At 46.5% G+C, this 21,047-nt stretch overlaps 1 protein-coding gene and 1 non-coding gene across 2 annotated transcripts; one reads left to right on the plus strand and one right to left on the minus strand.

Moving 5' to 3' along the window:
- Nucleotides 1-9,109: 9,109 nt before the first annotated feature.
- Nucleotides 9,110-17,580, minus strand: LOC129116811 (alpha-N-acetylgalactosaminide alpha-2,6-sialyltransferase 1-like). The gene is made up of 8 exons (XM_054627515.1): nt 17,137-17,580; nt 12,936-13,031; nt 12,471-12,627; nt 11,546-11,708; nt 10,394-10,532; nt 10,208-10,311; nt 9,484-9,567; nt 9,110-9,218 (listed from the first exon to the last, which is right to left on the minus strand). Exons 1-8 carry the CDS (start codon nt 17,578-17,580, stop codon nt 9,110-9,112), a joined length of 1,296 nt encoding a protein of 431 aa, XP_054483490.1.
- Nucleotides 17,581-19,226: 1,646 nt separating this feature from the next.
- On the plus strand, nt 19,227-19,339 carry LOC129116812 (U5 spliceosomal RNA). The gene has a single exon (XR_008533690.1). It is a non-coding gene; the product is annotated as a U5 spliceosomal RNA (small nuclear RNA).
- The last annotated feature ends 1,708 nt before the right edge of the window (nt 19,340-21,047 follow it).

The raw sequence follows: 21,047 nt of genomic DNA on the forward strand, positions 1-21,047 counted from the left end.
TAAGTGCAGTAACTCAAAGGCTTGTAAATATTAAGAGTTTGTGAAAATGGGTGCAAAGTTAGGGAATTATTTAGCTACATGTTTAATGGCCAGATATTTGAGTGGTATGGATCAAATAAAAACAATGATTTGAAGTTAACGGACATATTTCACTAAAGTTTAACTTTAGTGGGTTAAGGGTTAAGGGTTAAGGGTGATCAGTGAAAGAAATACAATCTAAAAAAGCAGGTATGTCATAAAATTAGCAATATTTGCAACATGTTTATTGTTGTTATTTCCTACTTTGTTGTGCTGAACCCTACGGACAAAATAATAACTGTTTAAAGTACATTTATGAACAACATGGATAAAGATTTTTGGCTGCGTATTATTTGGTAAAAATACATTCATCCTCATAATTATTTTGTATATATTTAATTGACAAGAAAGTAAATTAGCACATTTTGTCATGGCCTCTACCTCTGCTTAGCCTGCAGCCACTCCCCCTTTCCCTGTGTGTGTCAGTGTTCGCTTGATTACAGGAGTGGAGACAGGTGTACAGGAGCCAGGCCACCAGCTGTCCTCAATCAGCCTGCTCTTAAAAGCCCGGTCCGGACTCCTCCACACCGCCAGATCGTAAACTCTGTTAACCAGTTAGTGTCGCTGATACTCACCAGTCTATTTAGTATATAATCGGTTACCCTGATTCTTAATTCCTGTTCTCCTGTTCCCTCAGCTTCCCCCTGCCTGAACCTGCCTTTGTCTCCAGCCCTGTTCCCTGTTCGTCTCCAGCTCCTGTCCTGGCTCCCTGGCTTCGCCCCACCTGATCCCCTCGTCCTTCCTGCAACGCATGCCCAGCTAAAAACAATAAACCCCTTACCCCTACTCTCTGCCTCCCCGTCTCTCTGTGCTGCATTCGGGTCCACCAGTCTCGTCGTAACAGTACGATCTGGCCACAATATGGACCCGGCAGACGCAGAGAGGCACCACCTGTCCAGTCAAGGGGCGCTTATTGGACAACACGACAACGCCCTAAAGGACATCTTTGGCTGCCTTAAGGACCTTTCCGCTAGCCTCCACAGTCTCCGGGAAGGATTACCTTCCCAAACCACTACAGCAGTCCCTAGCCAGACCCCCAGTCCCCCTCCCCCCACCCTCCGTGAGCCTTTTGTCCCTGCGCCAGAGCGCTATGATGGCGATCTTGGCGCCTGCCGAGCTTTCCTGGTCCAGTGTTCCCTGGTGTTTGAGCAGCAACCTCACACGTATGCCTCGGACCGCTCCCGCATAACTTACCTCCTGGGCTCTCTGAAGGGAGCGGCGCTCGCCTGGGGCTCATCGGTGTGGGAGCAGCAGTCTGCCATCTGCTGGTCCTACAGAGACTTCACCGAGGAGATGAGGAAGGTGTTCGACCATCCAGTCCGTGGGAAGGACGCAGCCAAGCGTCTCCTCTCCCTCCGCCAGGGCTCCCGCAGTGTGGCAGAGTTAGCGGTTGAGTTCCGCACCCTCGCTGCAGAGAGCGGGTGGAATGACGAGGCTCTGCAAGGTGCGTTCCAGAACACGCTAAATGACAATTTAAAGGACGAACTAGCGTTCCGGGAAGACTCTTCAGACCTCGACCAGCTGATCTCTCTCGCTATCCGGGTGGATAATCGGCTCTGTGAACGCCATAGGGAGAGAACTTCCAGAGTCCAGCTGCCCTCTGTCCTTCCATCGGCTCCTCTTATTCCCCCACAGCCTCGGCCCGGGTCCCGCCGAGAGACCCCCAACAGTTCTGAGCCCGAACGGCTGCCTCTTACAGCAGCTCCTGCTCACCTGTGAGCTTTTTCCTTTTTTTTTTTTTTGTTACTTCTGTTACTTTTTTTTTTACTTATTTAATTTTGTAAACATTTTGCACTATGGCAGTGAAACTCGTAGACTTTCACGTGGTCTACCTGCAGTTTTCTGCACTTTTCACCTCCGTGCCCGGAGGCTCAGCCCGCAGCCATGGCCCCCTTTGTTTACAGCAGGGGTCAGCAGGGGTCAGCTGTTAGCGCTCCGGGACACGGCGCCGCTGCTGCCGGAGGAGAGACCCGAGGTTCCCCGTGAGCTGAGGAGGAGGAGACGGGGATGCCGTGCTGGGGCAGAACGTCGCGCCAGGAGCAGACGTTTTAAACCCGTCCTCCCCTCCATCATCATGGGAAACGTACGGTCTCTCCCCAACAAGATGGACGAGCTCTCAGCACTGACTCGCCATCAGAGGGAATACCGGGAGTGTAGCGTCATGGTGTTCACGGAGACATGGCTCACGGAGATGACTCCGGACACCAACGCTGCACTGGACGGGTTCCGCATCATCCGGGCAGACAGGACAGCGGAGAGCGGTAAGAGGAAGGGAGGAGGTCTGGCAGTGTTTGTGAATAATAGATGGTGTAACTCTGGGCACATCACTGTTAAGGAGCAGACCTGTACAGAGGACATTGAGCTGTTGGCCGTTAGCATGAGGCCGGTATATTTACCGAGGGAATTCTCGCACGTTATCACAATAGCTGCGTATATTCCCCCCCTCTGCTAACGGAGAAGCGGCCTGTGACGTCATACACTCGGCGATAAGCAGGCTGCTGACACAACATCCCAATGCCCTCCTCCTCCTCTCTGGTGACTTTAACCATGCCCCTCCGTCCTCCACTCTGCCCACCTTCACCCAGTACATCACCTGCCCCACCAGAGACAACAGAACCCTGGACCTACTGTATGCCAACACCAAGGAGGCATACACATCAACACCCCTCCCTCCCCTGGGAAGATCTGATCACAACCTGGTGCACCTCCGGCCTGTGTACAAACCTCTTGTGCACAGGCAGCCAGCTGTGACCCGCACAGTCAAAAGATGGCCCGATGAAGCCGCTCTTAAGGACTGTTTCGACTCGACTGTGTGGGAAGTGTTCAGTGATGCCCATGGGGAGGACATCGAGGGTCTCACAGACACGATAACGGAATACATAAACTTTTGTGTGGAGAACACCGTACCCACCAGGACTGTACAGTGTTTTTCCAACAGCAAACCCTGGATCAATCCGGATATAAAGACCCTCCTCAAGGAGAAGAAGAGGGTCTTTAGATCAGGAAACAAGGAGGAGCTGAGGACTGTGCAGAGGGAGCTGAGGAGGAAGATCAGGGAGGGGAAGAATATCTACAGGACAAAGATGGAGGATCAGCTGCAGCAGAACAACATCAGCGGAGTCTGGAAGAGCCTCAAGGCCATGTCTGGCCACAAGGGGCCCAACCAACAACCTGTGGGGGACCAACAGTGGGTGAATGATCTGAACTCATTCTTTAACAGATTTGATCAGCCACCCACCCCTCCCCCCACCCAGACCTCCCTGCCGCTGCAGCCCCCATCGTCTGCACCCCCTGTGGATTACCCCCCTCTTCTTCCTTCTCCTCCACCCCCTTTTCCACAACACTCGGCTCCCCTCCACACTCCTCAAACACTGCACACCTCCAACACCCCACCCCCACCCCCACTCCAACAACCTACAGCACACAGCCCCCTTCCCCCAACTTGTCCCTCTCAATCAACCAGGTGAGAAAAGAACTGAGGAGAATAAAGGTGAGAAAAGCCACGGGTCCGGACGGCATCAGCTCAAGGCTCCTCAGATCCTGCGCAGACCAGCTGTGCAGGATTGTGGAGCACATCTTCAACTTGAGCTTGAAGCTGGGGAGGGTACCACAGCTATGGAAGACGTCCTGCGTGGTACCAGTCCCAAAGACCCCGGGGGCCAAGGACTTCAGCAGCTTCAGGCCGGTGGCTTTAACATCCCACCTGATGAAGACCCTGGAGCGGCTGGTCCTTGTGCACCTCCGCCCCTGGTTACCTCATCTTTGGACCCTCTTCAGTTCGCCTATCAACCTGGCATCGGGGTGGATGACGCTGTCATCTACCTGCTACAAAGATGCCTTTCTCACCTGGAAAAGGCTGGAAGCACTGTGAGAGTCATGTTCTTCGACTTCTCCAGTGCCTTCAACACCATCCAGCCTTTGCTTCTGAGGGACAAGCTGGAGCAGACCGGGGTGGACCACCACCTCACTGCATGGATACTGGACTACCTCACCAACCGTCCACAGTATGTGAGGATAGGGAGTGTGAGTCAGATCGGGTGTCCTGCAGCACGGGGGCCCCACAAGGAACCGTTCTGGCTCCATTCCTCTTCTCCATCTACACTTCGGACTTCACATATAACTCTGCTACCTGCCACCTGCAAAAGTTCTCTGACGACTCTGCAATCGTCGGCCTCATCCCCGCCGGCGATGAGAGGGAATACAGAGAACTGAACCAGGACTTCATAGGATGGTGCCGGCGGAACTGCCTCCAGATCAACTCTGGTAAAACCAAAGAGCTGGTGGTGGACTTCCGCCGGGGAAAACACTGTCCTCCGGAACCAGTGAACATCCAGGGACAGGACATTGAGATTGTGCAATCTTATAAGTACCTGGGTGTTCACTTGAACAATAAACTGGACTGGACTAATCATTCAAATGCACTGTATAAAAAGGGTCAGAGCAGACTCTATCTGCTGAGGAGACTGAGGTCCTTTGGAGTGCAGGGAGACCTCCTGAGGACTTTTTTCAACTCCGTGGTGGCATCAGCCATCTTTTATGGAGTGGTCTGCTGGAGCAGCAGCATCTCAGCAGCAGACAAGAAGAGACTGAACAAGCTTGTCAGGAAGGCCAGCAGTGTGCTGGGGTGTCCATTGGATACGGTGGAGGTGGTGGGAGACAGGAGGGTGATGGCCAAGCTGTCATCCCTGATGAACAACACCTCCCACCCCATGCAGGACGCCCTGGCAGCTCTGTGCAGCTCCTTCAGCCACCGGCTGCTTCACCCCCGGTGTGTGAAGGAGAGGTACCGCAGGTCCTTCCTTCCTGCTGCTGTCAGTTTACACAACCAGCTCTGCTCCCAGCAGACCACATGACACATGACAATAAAAACACTGTGCAATAATAGTTAATATAGTTTTTTTTTCTGTCTGTAAATATTATATTTCAGTTATTGTGTTTTTCTACTGTTTTTATTGCTTATTTATAATACTTGTTTTTTTTATTTTATTTTTATTTTTTATTTTCATTTTTATTTTTATCTTGTCTTTCTTTACTATGTCTCTTGTGTGCACTTTAACTCTATGCTGCTGTAAGCCTGCAAATTTCCCCGCTGCGGGACTAATAAAGGATTATCTTATCTTAAGGTGGCCACGCACTTGGGTATTGAGATTGAGCAGCTCAAGTCCCCACTGGAGGCTAAGGGTCTTAATGGTGCTTTATTATTTCAGATCAATAAGAGAACTGTCCCGGTTAACTTGTTACTGTCCGGTAACCACAGAGAGGAGATTAGGTTCTATTTGCTTGACTGTCCACAGACTCCTCTGGTGCTTGGGTATCCCTGGCTCAGGATCCACAACCCTCACATTGACTGGACCTCAGGTAGAATAAATTCATGGGGTTCATTCTGTCATTCTAACTGTCTGCTCTCTGCCCTAGCTCCGGTAGTCTCCGAGCCACGGCCAAAACCTGAGTCTCCAGATCTATCCTCGGTCCCGGAGGTTTATCATGACCTCGCCCCTGTCTTCAGCAAGCGCCACGCAATGTCCCTGCCACCCCACCGGCCGTATGACTGTGCTATAGACCTCCTGCCCGGCACTCCTCTCCCCAGCAGTCGGCTTTACAACCTGTCCCGACCAGAGAGAGAAGCAATGGAGAAATACCTACGTGAGTCCCTAGCTGCTGGTATTATCCGACCTTCATCTTCCCCGGTGGGTGCTGGTTTTTTCTTTGTGGGGAAAAAGGATGGCACCTTGAGACCATGTATTGACTTTAAGGGTCTGAACAACATAACTGTGAAAAACAAGTACCCTCTGCCTCTAATCAGTTCGGCTTTTACCCCTCTCTGTGGCGCCTCCATTTTCTCCAAATTGGATCTGCGCAATGCGTACCACCTCGTCCGCATCCGGAAGGGGGATGAGTGGAAGACTGGTTTTAACACACCCCTAGGACACTTCGAGTACCTGGTAATGCCCTTTGGTTTAACCAATGCTCCTGCAGTTTTTCAGGCCTTAGTTAATGCCATTCTCAGAGACATGATTAATCGATTTGTTTTTGTTTATTTGGACGACATCCTGATTTTTTCCCAGTCTCACACAGAACATGTACAACATGTACGCCAGGTACTCCAACGCCTCCTGGAGAATAAGTTGTATGTTAAACTTGAGAAATGTGAGTTCCATGTTCCCACTGTGTCTTTTTTGGGGTATGTGATAGCTAAGGGAGAGGTGCAGATGGACCCAGCGAAGGTGACTGCTGTGTCGGAGTGGCCAGCTCCGTCCAACTTGAAGCAGCTGCAGCGATTTCTGGGCTTTGCAAACTTCCACAGGAGGTTTATCCGCAACTACAGCCGCATTGCTGCCCCGCTCACTGCACTCATCTCCATCCCGTTCCGCTGGACTCCCGAGGCAGAGACCGCCTTCGGTGAGCTCAAACGTCGCTTTGTCTCCGCCCCTGTCCTCATTCAACCGGATCCAGCCCTTCAATTCAACGTGGAGGTGGATGCCTCAGACACAGGGGTAGGTGCAGTTTTATCTCAGCGCTCTTCTGCAGATAACAAATTGCATCCCTGTGCTTTCTTCTCTCGGCATTGGAGGAATGGCAGCCACTGGCTGGAGGGGGCACTGGCTGGAGGGGGCAGCCTTCATCATTTGGACAGATCACAAGAACCTGTCCTTCATCCAGTCAGCTAAGCGACTGAATTCTCGTCAGGCAAGGTGGGCCCTGTTTTTTGGCCGGTTTAATTTTACCTTTACTTATCGCCCAGGGTCCCGTAACATCAAGGCCGACGCCCTGTCTCGCCAGTTCACTGCAGAGGAGACCAGCTCCGATCCTGATCCCATCCTGTCGCCCACCCGCATTATTGCTGCTGTCACCTGGGAGATTGAGTCGCTGGTCAGACAGGCTCAGGAACAACAACCAGACCCAGGTAACGGACCTCTCAACCGCCTGTTTGTCCCCGACTCCGTTCGTTCCCAGGTCCTCCAGTGGGCCCACTCTTCAAACCTTACCTGTCATCCTGGTATCCACCGGACACTCGCCTTCCTCCGCCAACAGTTCTGGTGGTCCACTATGAATTCCGACACACGGTCATTTGTTTCTGCCTGTCCTATATGTGCCCAAAACAAGTCTTCCTCACGACCCCCGTCTGGATTCCTTCGACCTCTGCCAATCCCCAGCCGCCCTTGGTCCCATATTGCCGTGGACTTTGTAACCGGTCTCCCCCTGTCTGCAGGTAAAACAGTCATTCTGTCCATCATTGATCGTTTTTCCAAAGCTGCTCATTTTATTGCCCTGCCAAAACTCCCCTCAGCTAGGGAGACTGCTGATCTCCTGGTGGAGAATGTTTTCCGTTTACATGGTCTCCCTACAGATATTGTGTCAGACAGAGGCCCTCAATTCACCTCCCAAGTCTGGAAGGCTTTCTGCACTGCCTTAGGAGCCACCACCAGCCTCTCATCTGGATACCATCCCCAGACCAATGGCCAAACGGAGCGGGCCAATCAGGAGATGGAGGCTGCACTCCGCTGTCTGTCGTCCTCCAGCCCCTCCACCTGGAGCTCTCAACTGCCCTGGGTGGAGTATGCTCACAACTCCTTGCCCAACGCCTCGTCAGGCATGTCCCCTTTCCTCTGTTCTCTCGGGTATGAGCCCCCCCTGTTTCCAGCTCAGGAAGAGGAGATTGCAGTTCCATCTGTCCATGCCCACATGCGCCGCTGCCGCAGGGTCTGGAAGCGAGCCCGCACTGCCCTTCTTCAAGCCTCCACTAGAGCCCAAAGGCAGGCTGACCGCCGCCGCTCCCCAGCTCCCAAGTACACACCGGGCCAGAAGGTATGGCTCTTATCAAGGGATCTCCCACTCAAGGTGGAGTCCAAGAAACTGTCCCCTCGCTATATCGGTCCCTTCACTATTGAACGCATCATCAATCCCTGTGCAGTCCGCCTTAAACTTCCAGCTTCCCTCCGTGTTCATCCCACCTTCCATGTGTCTCAGATCAAGCCCGTCTCCACTAGTCCTCTGTCCCCCCCTGCACCTGCCCCCCCCCTCCCAGGATTATTGATAATCACCCTGCCTTCACCGTTCGACGGCTACTGGACGTGCGCCGCCGAGGCCAGGGTCTGCAATACCTTGTCAATTGGGAGGGTTACGGACCTGAGGAGCGCTGCTGGGTTCCACGCAGCCAGATCCTGGATCCATCGCTCATCCGGGATTTCCGCCGGGAGCATCCAGGGTGCCCCAGAGGTGCGCCAGGTGGCGCCCGTAGAGGGGGAGGTACTGTCATGGCCTCTACCTCTGCTTAGCCTGCAGCCACTCCCCCTTTCCCTGTGTGTGTCAGTGTTCGTTTGATTACAGGAGTGGAGACAGGTGTACAGGAGCCAGACCACCAGCTGTCCTCAATCAGCCTGCTCTTAAAAGCCCGGTCCGGACTCCTCCACACCGCCAGATCGTAAACTCTGTTAACCAGTTAGTGTCGCTGATACTCACCAGTCTATTTAGTATATAATCGGTTACCCTGATTCTTAATTCCTGTTCTCCTGTTCCCTCAGCTTCCCCCTGCCTGAACCTGCCTTTGTCTCCAGCCCTGTTCCCTGTTCGTCTCCAGCTCCTGTCCTGGCTCCCTGGCTTCGCCCCACCTGATCCCCTCGTCCTTCCTGCAACGCATGCCCAGCTAAAAACAATAAACCCCTTACCCCTACTCTCTGCCTCCCCGTCTCTCTGTGCTGCATTCGGGTCCACCAGTCTCGTCGTAACACATTTCTCTGAATGTCAAACTATTCTTTGAAGAATTGATAAACTGTACATATTTAGAGTTAATGTCTGTACATTTTTGTAAGCATACTTCATGTTTATAGAGGTGTGGATACCTACAGTATGGTCGACAAGGACAACAGGAGGAGTTGAAAAGGGTTTTTCATTAATGAATGAATAATACACTTCAAATTAAATCTATAACATGTTAATTTGTGAGCTTTAGAAATGCTTATAGGCAGCCTTCATGTTTATAGAGGTGTGGATACCTACAGTATGGTCGACATGTGGACAAGTTTAAATAATATTAACTTACAGTGTCACAGGTGTGCAGAGCCAGGAAGAGAGTGAATGCCCCATTGGTTGGTCTGACTATCGCCCAGTGTGGATCATTCAGGTGAGGAGACTTTAAAAACCTGTGGACAATGAACAGTGTTAAAAATAAACATATATTTAAAAGCAAGACAAACCACAGCTTCTAAATAGACCATTAAAAGTGTCATGTTAGCAAACCTTTCACTTATTGTTATTGTTTGATTTAATTTCCTACTTGCCTTTAATCCTATTTTTGAGAAGCACTTTGGGCTGCATCTCGGCTATGCAATTAAAATAGGTATTGTAATTGCTATAACAAAACATAGAATGTAAAAAGTTTGGGTAGGATTTTGAGAGGAGGGTGACCTGTTTCGAACGTATCTGAGGAAATCCTGGTGCAGAACATAGAAGCGGGTCTCATTGTACTGTTCGGCATAGTATGTCCACGGCCTGCAGGGTTGAAATACAGGGTCAAGAGCTAAACACAAAATAAAGGATTATTTACTTTCACATGTATAAGGTTTTTAGATTCATCCTTTAAATGCAAACTTAGATATGCAATGTATTACAGCTTTTTTTTAAATCGTCAATGTCTAAATTTCCTTAAATTATACACCACAACACCCCTCTATAACTCATAACATGTAAGCTCAAGAAAATGTACTACATGGTGCCTGCTTGCTTTCCTCCACTAATGTAGTATTTGTTTAGGGAAATTATATGAAAAATAAATCAGATATTAGACTGTTTCCATGAGCATGAGGACCTGGCAATAGGGCCGGGCAGTGTCCAACCTTTGTTCCTGTCCCATACAGATGTCCAAAGATGTCTCTGCGTCTGCTAAATGACTGTAATGTAATGTAATGTAATGTCTCCTCCATTGTCGGATGCATCGACATAGACAACAAGAAGGAGGACTGATGGGGAGCTTTGCACAGATTGCAACAACATAACCCCAAAGCTAAATATGAGCAAGATCAAAGTGCTGCTGGTGGAATAATGTGTAGCGCTGTCAGAGGGTGGAGCAGAAACCACAAAGAGAAGTCTCGGCTTGTCCTCGACTACTACAATCAAAAGAGTTGATATTCACCTCTTGTTTTTATATTGCCCAGCAGTGACCCTTTGGTTTTTGAAAAGACCCTCCATCCAATTGAAGTCCCTCATCCCCTCAGGAATCATTACGTACTTTATACCCTGCCAAAATGGACGAGGATGACAGATTAGTGTGCGGATATAAAGCAATAAAATATCACATGTTTCATTCGAGTTTGAGTACCTCATCATCAGGGATGGATTTGTATTCGTACTTCCGTAGTAGATACTGAGACGCAGTGATAGAGTGGGCGGTGTGAACGTACACCGAGGTCCTGTTTCCTACGTCCTCCTCAAAACCTTTGGTGATTGCACCGTTCATCCTGCCGCAGAGACACAAAAATGAATTTTCTTTAGCTCAGAAATGAATCAAGTTTATTGAGTGATCAAACATTACTGTGGTTGTCAGTGCTGTCAGTTAGGTTGAACTTTAATTCAATGCTGTAGATGCACAAACAACAGTGTGGTCACGGCAAATAAATGTAAGTCGTATTTAAACAAAACAAAAGTGACATTTTGAGACATCTGAGGTGTGAACAGACTGTACTTTACTATCTGCTAGACAAGAAGTCCTGGTTGCATAGATGGCGTGTTGATTTGTTATAAGTATAAATAAGTTGTGCAAGTGTGATAGATTGATTTTATTAGAAAATGTTAAAAAGGTTAACAGGGTAAAACAAATTTAGGAGTTAATCTAGGATTAACTTGCATGACTGAAGATAACCGGAGTAACAGGACCGAAGAACTGAGTTGGTGAGGTCATCAAGCTGCAGTTCCGATTGCAAAATGACAGTTGCAGACTGGTTGCATTGATGGCGTGTTGATTTGTTATATGTATGATTATTAGTTAAAGCTTGCGAAAGCAATGTCTTCTGCCAGGTTAAAAAAGCTGAACTTGTAAAGCAATGTCTTCAAATAGCCAGGACATTTTCAAAACAGTTTCAGATTTGTAAGACCCAGTCTAGATAAACAAGTAGACTCCGCTGTAAAAAATAAGTAAGTCTAATTCTAATGACTGGCAGCAACTGCCCAAAACAAGCGGTAAAATAAAAGTAAAATATCCTAATTCAGAAATATTTTCAAGAACAATAGCACTTTAACACACTGTTGAGAGGTTGTATGTACAGAAGGGAGAACATGTTTAGATTACATGTGTACACAAAGCATATCCTTATGAGATTCCTGCCCAGTAAATATTGACCTGGTAATTATAGAGAATCATAACCGCTCCTAATATCACGGTGTTTTATGACCATCATGCATAACCTGTCAGATTGATTTAAAACATAATTACAATACGGGCCCAACAAACCAAATCAATGGGTTTCTTTCTTACCGAAAAACATAATCGTGAGCATCAATTTCTTTCCCCATTTTAGAGCCATTGAGGATTCCTCCCATGCCCACCACAGCACAGCTCATACACCGGTCACTGCCTGGCTTTGGAAGGAGTAGTGGCTCATTTGGCTTGGGGATCAACTTCGCTCCAGCCATCACCTCTGCAAAAATAACAAAAAAAAAAGCTGTTTCAGCTGTTTCCAAAGAAAAAACTCTGAAAACAAAAACCAAAACTGAGTTTAAAGGGGAGTGAACATCTCTTCACTCCAAATGAATGATATTATTGCTGTGTGTGGATGTGTTAATCAGCAAAAACATGTTTAGTTTATGAAGGGGATAATGCCAAATGTTTTGTAAGCGGACAAAAAATATTTATTTATTCAGCTTTAAACATTCAATCATTTGCTGTCAGAACATTTAATTATATTCTCATGAGTAAGTAAGAGAAAAAGAGAAAAATGTTCTCTAATGAACCTTGTGTAGCATTTAAGGGGATCCATTCGCAGAAATGGAATAGAATATTAACAAGTATGTTTTCCTTAGTTTTACTGGAAAATGAGAATTGTTGTGTTTTCATCGCCTTGGCAAATGGGAGAATTTCCAGTTGGCTGCAGTCTGCAACCTCACCATTAAAAGCCTCCAAATCCTACACATTGCACCTTTGAAATATCAACATTTAAAGTACTCGTTATGCAGAGGGAACTCTTTGTCATCTGTGCCTGAGTGAGTGTGCAGACTTTAATCTGCAAAGTTAACATTGTCAATATTGTCCTACGAAATGTTATGTTGTCGGGAAAACATGAAATAGTGATACTGAACTAAAGTACATAAGTACACTCGACTCACTCGAGTCTGTTGAGGTGAGGCGATGACATTTTTAATTTAGACACACCCATCTCATAGCACATATCTAAAACACGTACCATCATGGTTGAACTCCATAAAACCGAAAGGATTGTTAAAATGTGAAAGCCGGTTCCACTCGCTCATGTTGATTTTGTGCATGAACAAACGTATGTTGGGGAGGAAAGCCTTCTTGAAGCTTTCATCCTGAGAGTTTCGCAGAGACTTGGCACATGTCTGAGAATGTAGGACAAAATTGTAAATTATAAAAATAAAAAATCAATGTGGCTAAAACCATTGATTTAATGAAGCCCCCTTACAGCTGTTATAGAGGAAACAGCAGGAAAAAAGCCAAACAAATCCAACACATTTAAAAATGAAATTGAATGAATTGCAGCAAAACTTTAAAGGAGAAGCAAACAGAAAATCCATGCAGCTCACACCAAATGCACACAACTGAACACATAGCTGCGCAGATTACCTCACTACCTGCAAAGTTAATACATTTATTGTGATTCTGTCCTTTCTTGTCTTAGCATGCTTACTGTCTGCCTGGGTGGAGCATCCTGGTTATAAATATCCTCAAAATCCCACTCAGGAAGCTTCTTGAAGGATTTTCTGGAGAGGACAGGCATGGGAGTCTCCGCCACAGCGCCAAGTGTAGAGCCTCTGGTTTGATCTTTTTTTTGCTTTGTCCCTGGGTTTGTTATTGTGGAACTAGATCTTTTTGTGGTAAGTGTGAACCCAATGGGGGGTGTAGTCCAGTTTCCTTTTACATCCACCAACTCAACTATTTCCTCATCTGCTTGTCTGTTTTTTCCATAGAAAGTACTCCATCTGATGTGGAAATTTGACAGGTTTGACAAGTATCAGCAAGAGTACTCTACGTGGAAAATGTGCTGATACACATTTCTTTGATAACAAGTTAAGTACTTAACCAGAAAACAGATAAGAGATTCCCCTTAAGTCGTTCTAAACAAAACTTACCCGTTTATTGATAAATGTTCCCATGTAAGAAGACAAAGGTCAATGCAAACTGAGACCACAAGCAGAAAAAGAAACAACCTGGAGGTTTGGATTGCCATTCCCTGAGATTGAGAGCTGGAGCTTATAATGTTTGATAAAATATTGACAAGTGTTTGTGTTCTCTACTGATATTTGTAGACAGGTGGCAGTTGGGCAGGGCTACAGCACAGTTAGATGATATGCAAAAAGAATGAATCATGACGGGAAACGAACAGCATCCCGTTTGTATGGTTTATTACACAGTAAAGGGGCGGTACCGCAAGGGTGTGTATTTACAGGATTTGTACCTGTTACAGTTTAATTGATAACATTGAATAGCATTTAAAAAAGCTATGTAATAAATAAAGATACAGTGGGTACGGAAAGTATTCAGACCCCTTTAAATTCTTCACTCTTTGTTTCATTGCAGCCATTTGCTAAAATCGAATTTACAAAAGTAAATGAATTAAGAAACAATGTTGCTTTGTTGTTGTGACTCATGTAACTCTTTATTGTTGCACATCCCATCATCACAACTGTCTGGATCAGGAGCATTGTGGATCAGGAGGCTGCAGTTCTGCAGGAAGATCAAATAAAATAATCAATCATTAGTCCCACAGTGGAGACATTTACAGGATTACAGCAGCATAGAGATAGTGCAAAGAGAATTATATTATAAAAACTGTATTATAAATAAGCAATAAAAGAATATTAAATAAGTAAAAACAAATTAAAATAAAATCCACAATAACTAAAAATATTGAATATATAAACTTGTAAGAAACAATGTTGCATTGTTGTTGTGACTCATGTAACTCTTTATTATTGCACATCCCATCATCACAACTGTCTGGATCAGGAGTTCTTAACCTTTTTGACCCCGGGGCCCAACTTTTCAAGTACAAAGTGGCCCGGGGCCCATTCAAATATTAACACTGTATTGGTTTAACTAATTGATCTCACTCTTGGTTTGATTTGTATTCAATAACTAAATCAAATTCATTTACAGTTTAACAAGCAAAAACCCTGTCAAATAAATGACATGATGCAATGTGATCATTACAAAGACATTTATTTAGATATAATGAACAATAACAACAGTCACAACTACCTCTTTATGTTCACCTCTTAATGAGACACTTGGGCCTGCCTCTCATTACATTACATTACATTACATTACAGTCATTTAGCAGATGCTTTTATCCAAAGCGACTTACAGGAAGTGTATTCAACATAGGTATTCAAGAGAACTACTAGTCACCAGAAGTCATCAGTGCATCTCCTTTCTTAAACAAGCATCTTAAAGCATAAACCAGAGCAAAAGTATAGTGCAGAGGCAAATTACTACGAAAACAATAATTGCAACAGACTAATACGAATATAATAAGTGCTACAAACTACTACGAATAGGATAAGTGCAGTAAACTAATACGAATGCAATAAGTGCTACGAGGAAGGCTCAGGGTAGTACTTCTTGAAGAGGTGAGGTTAAAGATGGGCAGTGACTCTGCTGTCCTGAGGTCAGTGGGGAGTTCATTCCTCCACTGTGGGGTCAGGACAGAAAGAAGCTGTGACCGGGTGGATCGGCCGCAGGGACCTCTGAGCAACGGGGCAACCAATCGCCCCGAGGCAGCAGAGCGAAGTGGTCGGGCGGGGGTGTAGGGCTTGACCAAGGCCTGGAGATAGGAAGGAGCTGTTCCTTTCACTGCCCTGTAGGCACCAGAGTCTTAAACTGGATGCGAGCTCTTACAGGGAGCCAGTGTAGAGAACGGAGAAGGGAAGTTGTGTGGGAGAATTTGGGGCGATTGAACACCAGACGTGCTGCAGCTTTCTGGACAAGCTCCAGAGGTCTGATGGCCGACGCCGGGGCTCCGGCAAGTAGTGAGTTGCAGTAGTCCAGGCGGGAGATGACCAGAGCCTGTAGAGCACCTGCACCGTCTCCTCAGTGAGGAAGGGGAGAATCCTCCTGATGTTGTAGAGGAGGAATCTGCAGGAGCGTGTGACCGATGCAATGTTTGCTGAGAGCGACAGTTGGTCGTCCAGGGTCACACCCAGATTCCTCACCGTCCGAGTTGGCATCACCACGGCATCATCAATGGTGATGGACAGGTCTCGGTGCGGGCAACTCTTCCCCGGGAGGAACAGTAGCTCGGTTTTGTCCAGGTTGAGCTTCAGGTGGTGTGTCGCCATCCACTTCGAGATGTCAGCCAAGCACGCAGCAATGCGTGCCTCCACTTGGGTGTCACCGGGAGGAAATGACAAGACTGGGTGTCATCGGCATAACAATGGTAAGAGAAGTCATGCGAGCGAATAACAGAACCCAGAGATGTTGTGTAGAGCGAGAAGAGAAGGGGGCCCAGAACTGAGCCTTGTGGAACCCCCGTAGTCAGCATGCGTGGTTCCGACACGGCCCCCCTCCATGTCACCTGGTAGGATCGGCCTGTCAGGTAGGATGAAAGCAGGGAGAGTGCAGAGCCTGAGACGCCCATCCCCTCGAGGGTGGAGAGGAGGATCTGGTGGTTCACCGTGTCAAACGCCGCTGACAGGTCCAGGAGGATCAGGACAGAGGAGAGAGAGTTCGCTCTTGCAGCGTGAAGCGACTCTGTCACCGCAAGGAGGGCCGTCTCTGACGAGTGACCCACCTTGAACCCGGACTGGTGGGGGTCCAAGAGGTTGTTCTGGTGGAGGTAGGAAGACAGTTGTTTAGAGACAGCGCGTTCAAGTGTTTTGGATAGAAAGGGTAGAAGAGAAACCGGTCTGAAGTTCTTGACATCAGAGGGGTCAAGTGATGGTTTTTTCAGAAGTGGGGTGACTCTGGCAGTCTTGAAAGCCGAGGGAAAGCATCCGAGACGAGAGATGTGTTGATGAGGTGGGTGAGGAAAGGAAGGAGTTCAGTGGCAATAGACTGAAGAAGAGGGGAGGGGATCGGGTCAAGGGAGCACGTGGTGGGGCGGTTAGATGTAACAAGGTCGAGGACCTCGTTAGGGGAGAGGGGAGCAAAATAGGGTAAGATGGGGTGTGGAGAGGGAAGGGGGAGCTGAGGGGGAGAGCTGGAGAGGGTAGAGAGGGAGAGGGTGGACAGGGAGAGGGGGGCTGAGAGAAGGAGGATCTGATATCGTTTACCTTCTTGTCAAAGAAGTTGTTGAAATCATCGGGGAGAAGGGAGGAAGTAGGAGGAGGGGTGGGGGTTGGAGGAGTGAAGAGAAAGTTTCAAAGAGTTTTTAGGATTGGAAGCAGAGGTTAGGATTTTAGAGCGGAATAAAGCCGCTTTAGCAGTAGCTAGAGAGGAGGAAAAAGTGGAAAGGAGAGATTGGAAGTTAAGAAGGTCCTCCGGGAGTTTGCCTTTTCTCCATTTACGCTCAGCCGCTCTTAGGCTCCGTCTATCAGTACGCACTGAGTCCCACAGCCATGGGGCAGGAGGAGTTGGCCGTGCAGGCCTGGAGGTGAAGGGACAGAGGTTGTCCAAAGAGGAGGAAAGGGTGGAGAGGAGAAGATCAGTAGCAGTATCGGGGGATAGGAGAGAGAAGGATTCAGGGTCAGGGAGGGCAGAGGTAACGGAAGAGGAAAGATCAGCGGGGGAGAGGGAGCGGAGGTGACTACGGGTAGAAACCATGTGGGTAGGTGGAGGAAGTAAGGGGGGAGAGGAGAGGGAGAGGGAGTAGGACATGAAGTAGTGGTCCGAGAGCTGGAGGGGAGTGACACGATCAGATCCAGTCTGGGTGGAACGGGGGAAAGGCTCACTCTCAGAGTCGCCTCCAGTGTTGCTCTGAGTCTGTTTCGGGCTTTGGTCTTAGTTGTGGCCACAGTGGAGAACCCTGATTCACACAGGTGTGTAGTTGTGAATGGGAGAAGGAGTTTCACAGCCCTCAGTGCTAGACATGGGTACTCCTTTGAGACAGCAATCCAGAAGGAGCCCAGTTCCAGTTCGCCCCACTGCAACTTTAAAGTGCTGTCGGTGGAAACTTCCAGAAGCTGGGATTCCAGATGTGAGGGCAAAGCAACATCATTGTCAGTGGGATCCACAGAAAATGGGTCCAAAATCCACATGTGTCCGTTTCTGGGATCCTCAGGAAAGTATTCATCAAATGTCTCTGCCAGTTGTGAGAGGTGCTGAGAGACTGAGGCCCTGGTCTTCACCTGAGGAGAGTTTTCCAAAATGTCAGACAAAAGTGGAAACATGTCCATCCTCTTTTCCTGGGCCCTCTTAGTCCACAAAGCAAGTTTCCTCCTGAAAGCTTGAACTTTGTCTGCAACAACAAATATGTTGCTGTTTCTTCCTTGCAGTGAGATGTTCAGCCGGTTCAGCAGTGAAAACATGTCACAGAGGTAGTAGGCAAGTTTAGCTGTGAATTCTGTGTTGGCATAGTAATGTGCCAGAGGAGATTTTTTATTAAATAAGTGTGTAAAACTCCACAAACAGATTTGACAGATTTTATTCCTTGATGAATGCTAGTTTACATTGTTATTTCTTTTATTGCTTGCCTTTACCATGTGAAGTGCCTTTGAGTACCTTTTAAAGCAATATACAAATAAAATGTGTTGTTATTATTATTATTATTATTATTATTCACTCAAATCGCCCGTTTTCTGTTTTCCTGAATAGAATAAAGGTCTCTGGGTCCTACAAGTTTGGGCGTAGAGTTTTTTAAAACTAGACATGGTCTTATGTGGTCTGGATGAAAAAAAAAAAATAAATAATAATAATAATAATAATAATAATAATAACAATAATAATAATAATAATAATAATAATGATAATAATATTATTATTATTATTATTATTATTTGTTGTTTGTGAAGTAAAATTGAAATTTTAAATTCAAAAGTGAGATAAGTTCTAAATTGTGATGGCGTCTATCTTATGGTTTTGGGAGTCAGACCTTCTTTAATACAAACCTAAATAAATGAGACGTTGATATCTGAAGAGGATATAGTAAATTCAAATGTTTTTTAACGATAAAAAACATTTGAATTTCTAAAGCTAACATATTCATCATTAAGTTGATTATTGATTATATTTTCCAGAGCGTTCGCTTTCCCCCAAAATGAAACCAAATGTCATTAAATCAGCTGCATTCTGGACTCAGCAACAGTGTGAGTAATTAGATTAGATTAGTAGATTTTCCCTTAAAGTTATTAATAAATGGCACCACCTGCTGACTTTTTAGTGCCACCACTACAATCTGACTGGTAACAGAATACGGTGTTAAGTCTCCCTTTTGTTAATCATTATTTTATGACACCTTAAGCCTCTTTAATTCAAACTTTTGCTGTTTTTCAGGGGAATAAAAAAACCTTTATTTTAGTGAAGGCTAGAGGACCACATGTTGTTTGAGTGGAAGGAGTAGTATCCCCTATAATCTGATAAGAAATAATCTTCAATCTTAACATTTTCATTTTCTGTTTGCAGTAGTTTAAAGCCTACAAAGCATTTCTCTTTTGAATGCTGTTATTTCTTTGGCTTTCCTCAGTGATAAAGCACCTTCTAGGTACTGAGTTGGGTGTGTGCAGAGTTTAGTGTGGTCTGTTACCACAGGGAGTCGTTGTTCTGCAGGAAATCTGCAAACTTTGGGAAGTCAGTCTTTCCACTGCAGCTTTGAGGATTCATTAAATATCTGTCGTGTGTCTGTGTGGTTGTTTTAATACAAACAGTATGAAGAAGATTAGCAAACCAGTGCATGACGAATGGAAAGAATTCAAAGTGAAAATCAAATGATGACGAGCTGCTCCACTCCCATCATGCCTTGCGTCACAATTTAAACAACCTACCACACCAGTGGTGAAGCCCGTGTCTCCGGTAAAGGGCTGACGTCTCCATGGAGGTTCAGCAGATCTCTTGGTTCTCTTCAGATCGTATAAATCTTTCGCCTTTTACTAAAGATTTCCGTGGGGAGGACCAATAAGAGTACAACTCAATTTTTTGATGCCCTGTGTATGTGGGGCCTCCTGAAATGTATCAAAGTAAATAAATTAAGAAACAATGTTGCATTGTTGACTCATGTAACTCTTTATTGTTGCACATCCCATCATCACAACTGTCTGATCACAGGAGCATTGAGGATCAGGAGGCTGAAGTTCTGCAGGAAGATCAAATAAAATAATCCATCATTAGTCCCGCAGTGGAGACATTTACAGGATTACAGCATCGTGATGGGATTTTTTTCCTTTGCGAGATGCGGCTCTAATGGCTCTTCTTACTGTGGAGAGCCGGCTCTTTCGGCTCCCAAACGGCTCCCCATACACATGTTTTACATTATTAATTAATTAATAGCTTAAACCTAATTTTATAACATTTTGTTTCATTATTGACATTGTTAAGCACTTATGAGTAAAAATGCAGCATAACAATGCTTTATGAATAAAACCTTTATTACAAAATAGCACCACTTCCAAAAAAAATAACTTGAAAAAATGTAACAGTTAAATATAAATACAAACACCCACCACAATACAAAAAAGTAGGCAATCAAAGCAGCTTCATAACAGAAAAGCCACAATACAAATATCAAATAAAGTGCTTTTAAATTTAAGTATAACACTATGACAAAACAAAACACAAGTTTTGAACCACTCACTCACTGTATTAAACACAGATACCCATCACAGTATGAGAAAAGTATTAAAGCAGCTTCATGCCAAAAAGGCATAATTTCAAGTATTATTTAGACCTATAGTGCTATTAAATTAAAGTATAAAACACATGTGAACAACACAAGTTTTGAACCACTATAGAGATAAGGAACTCACTGTATCACTCAAAGACTTACAGATTGGCGTTGAGAAATGTATCTGTATCGCATGTGTCTGTGCAGGTTGTTAGTGGAGCCTGCACGATAGGATATTCTGGTTTTGCAGAGTCTACACTCTGCCCTGGTGGAGTCTGACGTAGCATTAAAATGAGTCCAGATTTTGCTCCGTTTTCTGTCACCACTCATTATCACACAGGCCTATTCAATTGTCACACTGACTCCCCTTCTTTATGCCGTGTGTGCTTCTTGACTGCTGCGTGCGTGACTGTGCATTGACACCTGCCCACGAACGCTATACAGCTTGGCCAATTGCCTGCGGTTTCCAAAAAAAAAGTGGAGAGAAACTTTTTTTTCAGTGTTTTCCCGGCACATTATTAATTGAAAGCTGCGTGTGATTGGTCAGATGTGTGGAGCACACGCTTGACACGAGGGCAGTGGAGACATTAAGGCACCGACGGAGGAAAAAAAACCTCTGCTTTACCACAGGCAGAACGCGCAAGGAGAGAGAGTGAGAGGGGGAGGGGGAGAGAGAGAGTGAGAGGAGAGGGGGGAGGGGGGGAGGGGGAGAGAGTGAGAGGGGGAGGGGGGGGGGAGAGAGTGAGAGTGAGAGGGGGAGGGGGGGAGAGAGAGAGAGAGGGAGAGGGGGGGGGGGAGAGAGAGTGAGAGTGAGAGGGGGAGGGGGGGGAGAGAGAGAGTGAGAGGGGGAGGGGGGAGAGAGAGTGAGAGTGAGAGGGGGAGGGGGGGAGGAGAGAGAGAGAGGGGGAGGGGGAGGGGGGGAGAGTGAGAGTGAGAGGGGAGGGGGGGAGAGAGAGAGTGAGAGGAGAGGGGGAGGGAGAGTGAGAGGGGGAGAGTGAGAGGGGGAGAGAGGGGGGGAGAGAGAGTGAGAGGGGGAGGGGGGGGAGA

Source organism: Anoplopoma fimbria, unplaced genomic scaffold (genome assembly GCF_027596085.1).
Source record: "Anoplopoma fimbria isolate UVic2021 breed Golden Eagle Sablefish unplaced genomic scaffold, Afim_UVic_2022 Un_contig_9105_pilon_pilon, whole genome shotgun sequence".
In the NCBI taxonomy this organism is placed as follows: Eukaryota; Metazoa; Chordata; class Actinopteri; order Perciformes; family Anoplopomatidae; genus Anoplopoma; species Anoplopoma fimbria.

Bases quoted from the DNA above. Each gene is read 5' to 3' on its own strand.
- LOC129116811 (XM_054627515.1), bottom strand. From the start codon at position 17,580: ATGGACATGTTTCCACTTTTGTCTGACATTTTGGAAAACTCTCCTCAG. The intron at 11,709-12,470 runs GTACGTGTTTTA...TTATTTTTGCAG, and splicing joins TATGGAGTTCAACCATGATG to AGGTGATGGCTGGAGCGAAG. The intron at 10,533-11,545 runs GTAAGAAAGAAA...TCTCTGCGGCAG, and splicing joins GCTCACGATTATGTTTTTCG to GATGAACGGTGCAATCACCA.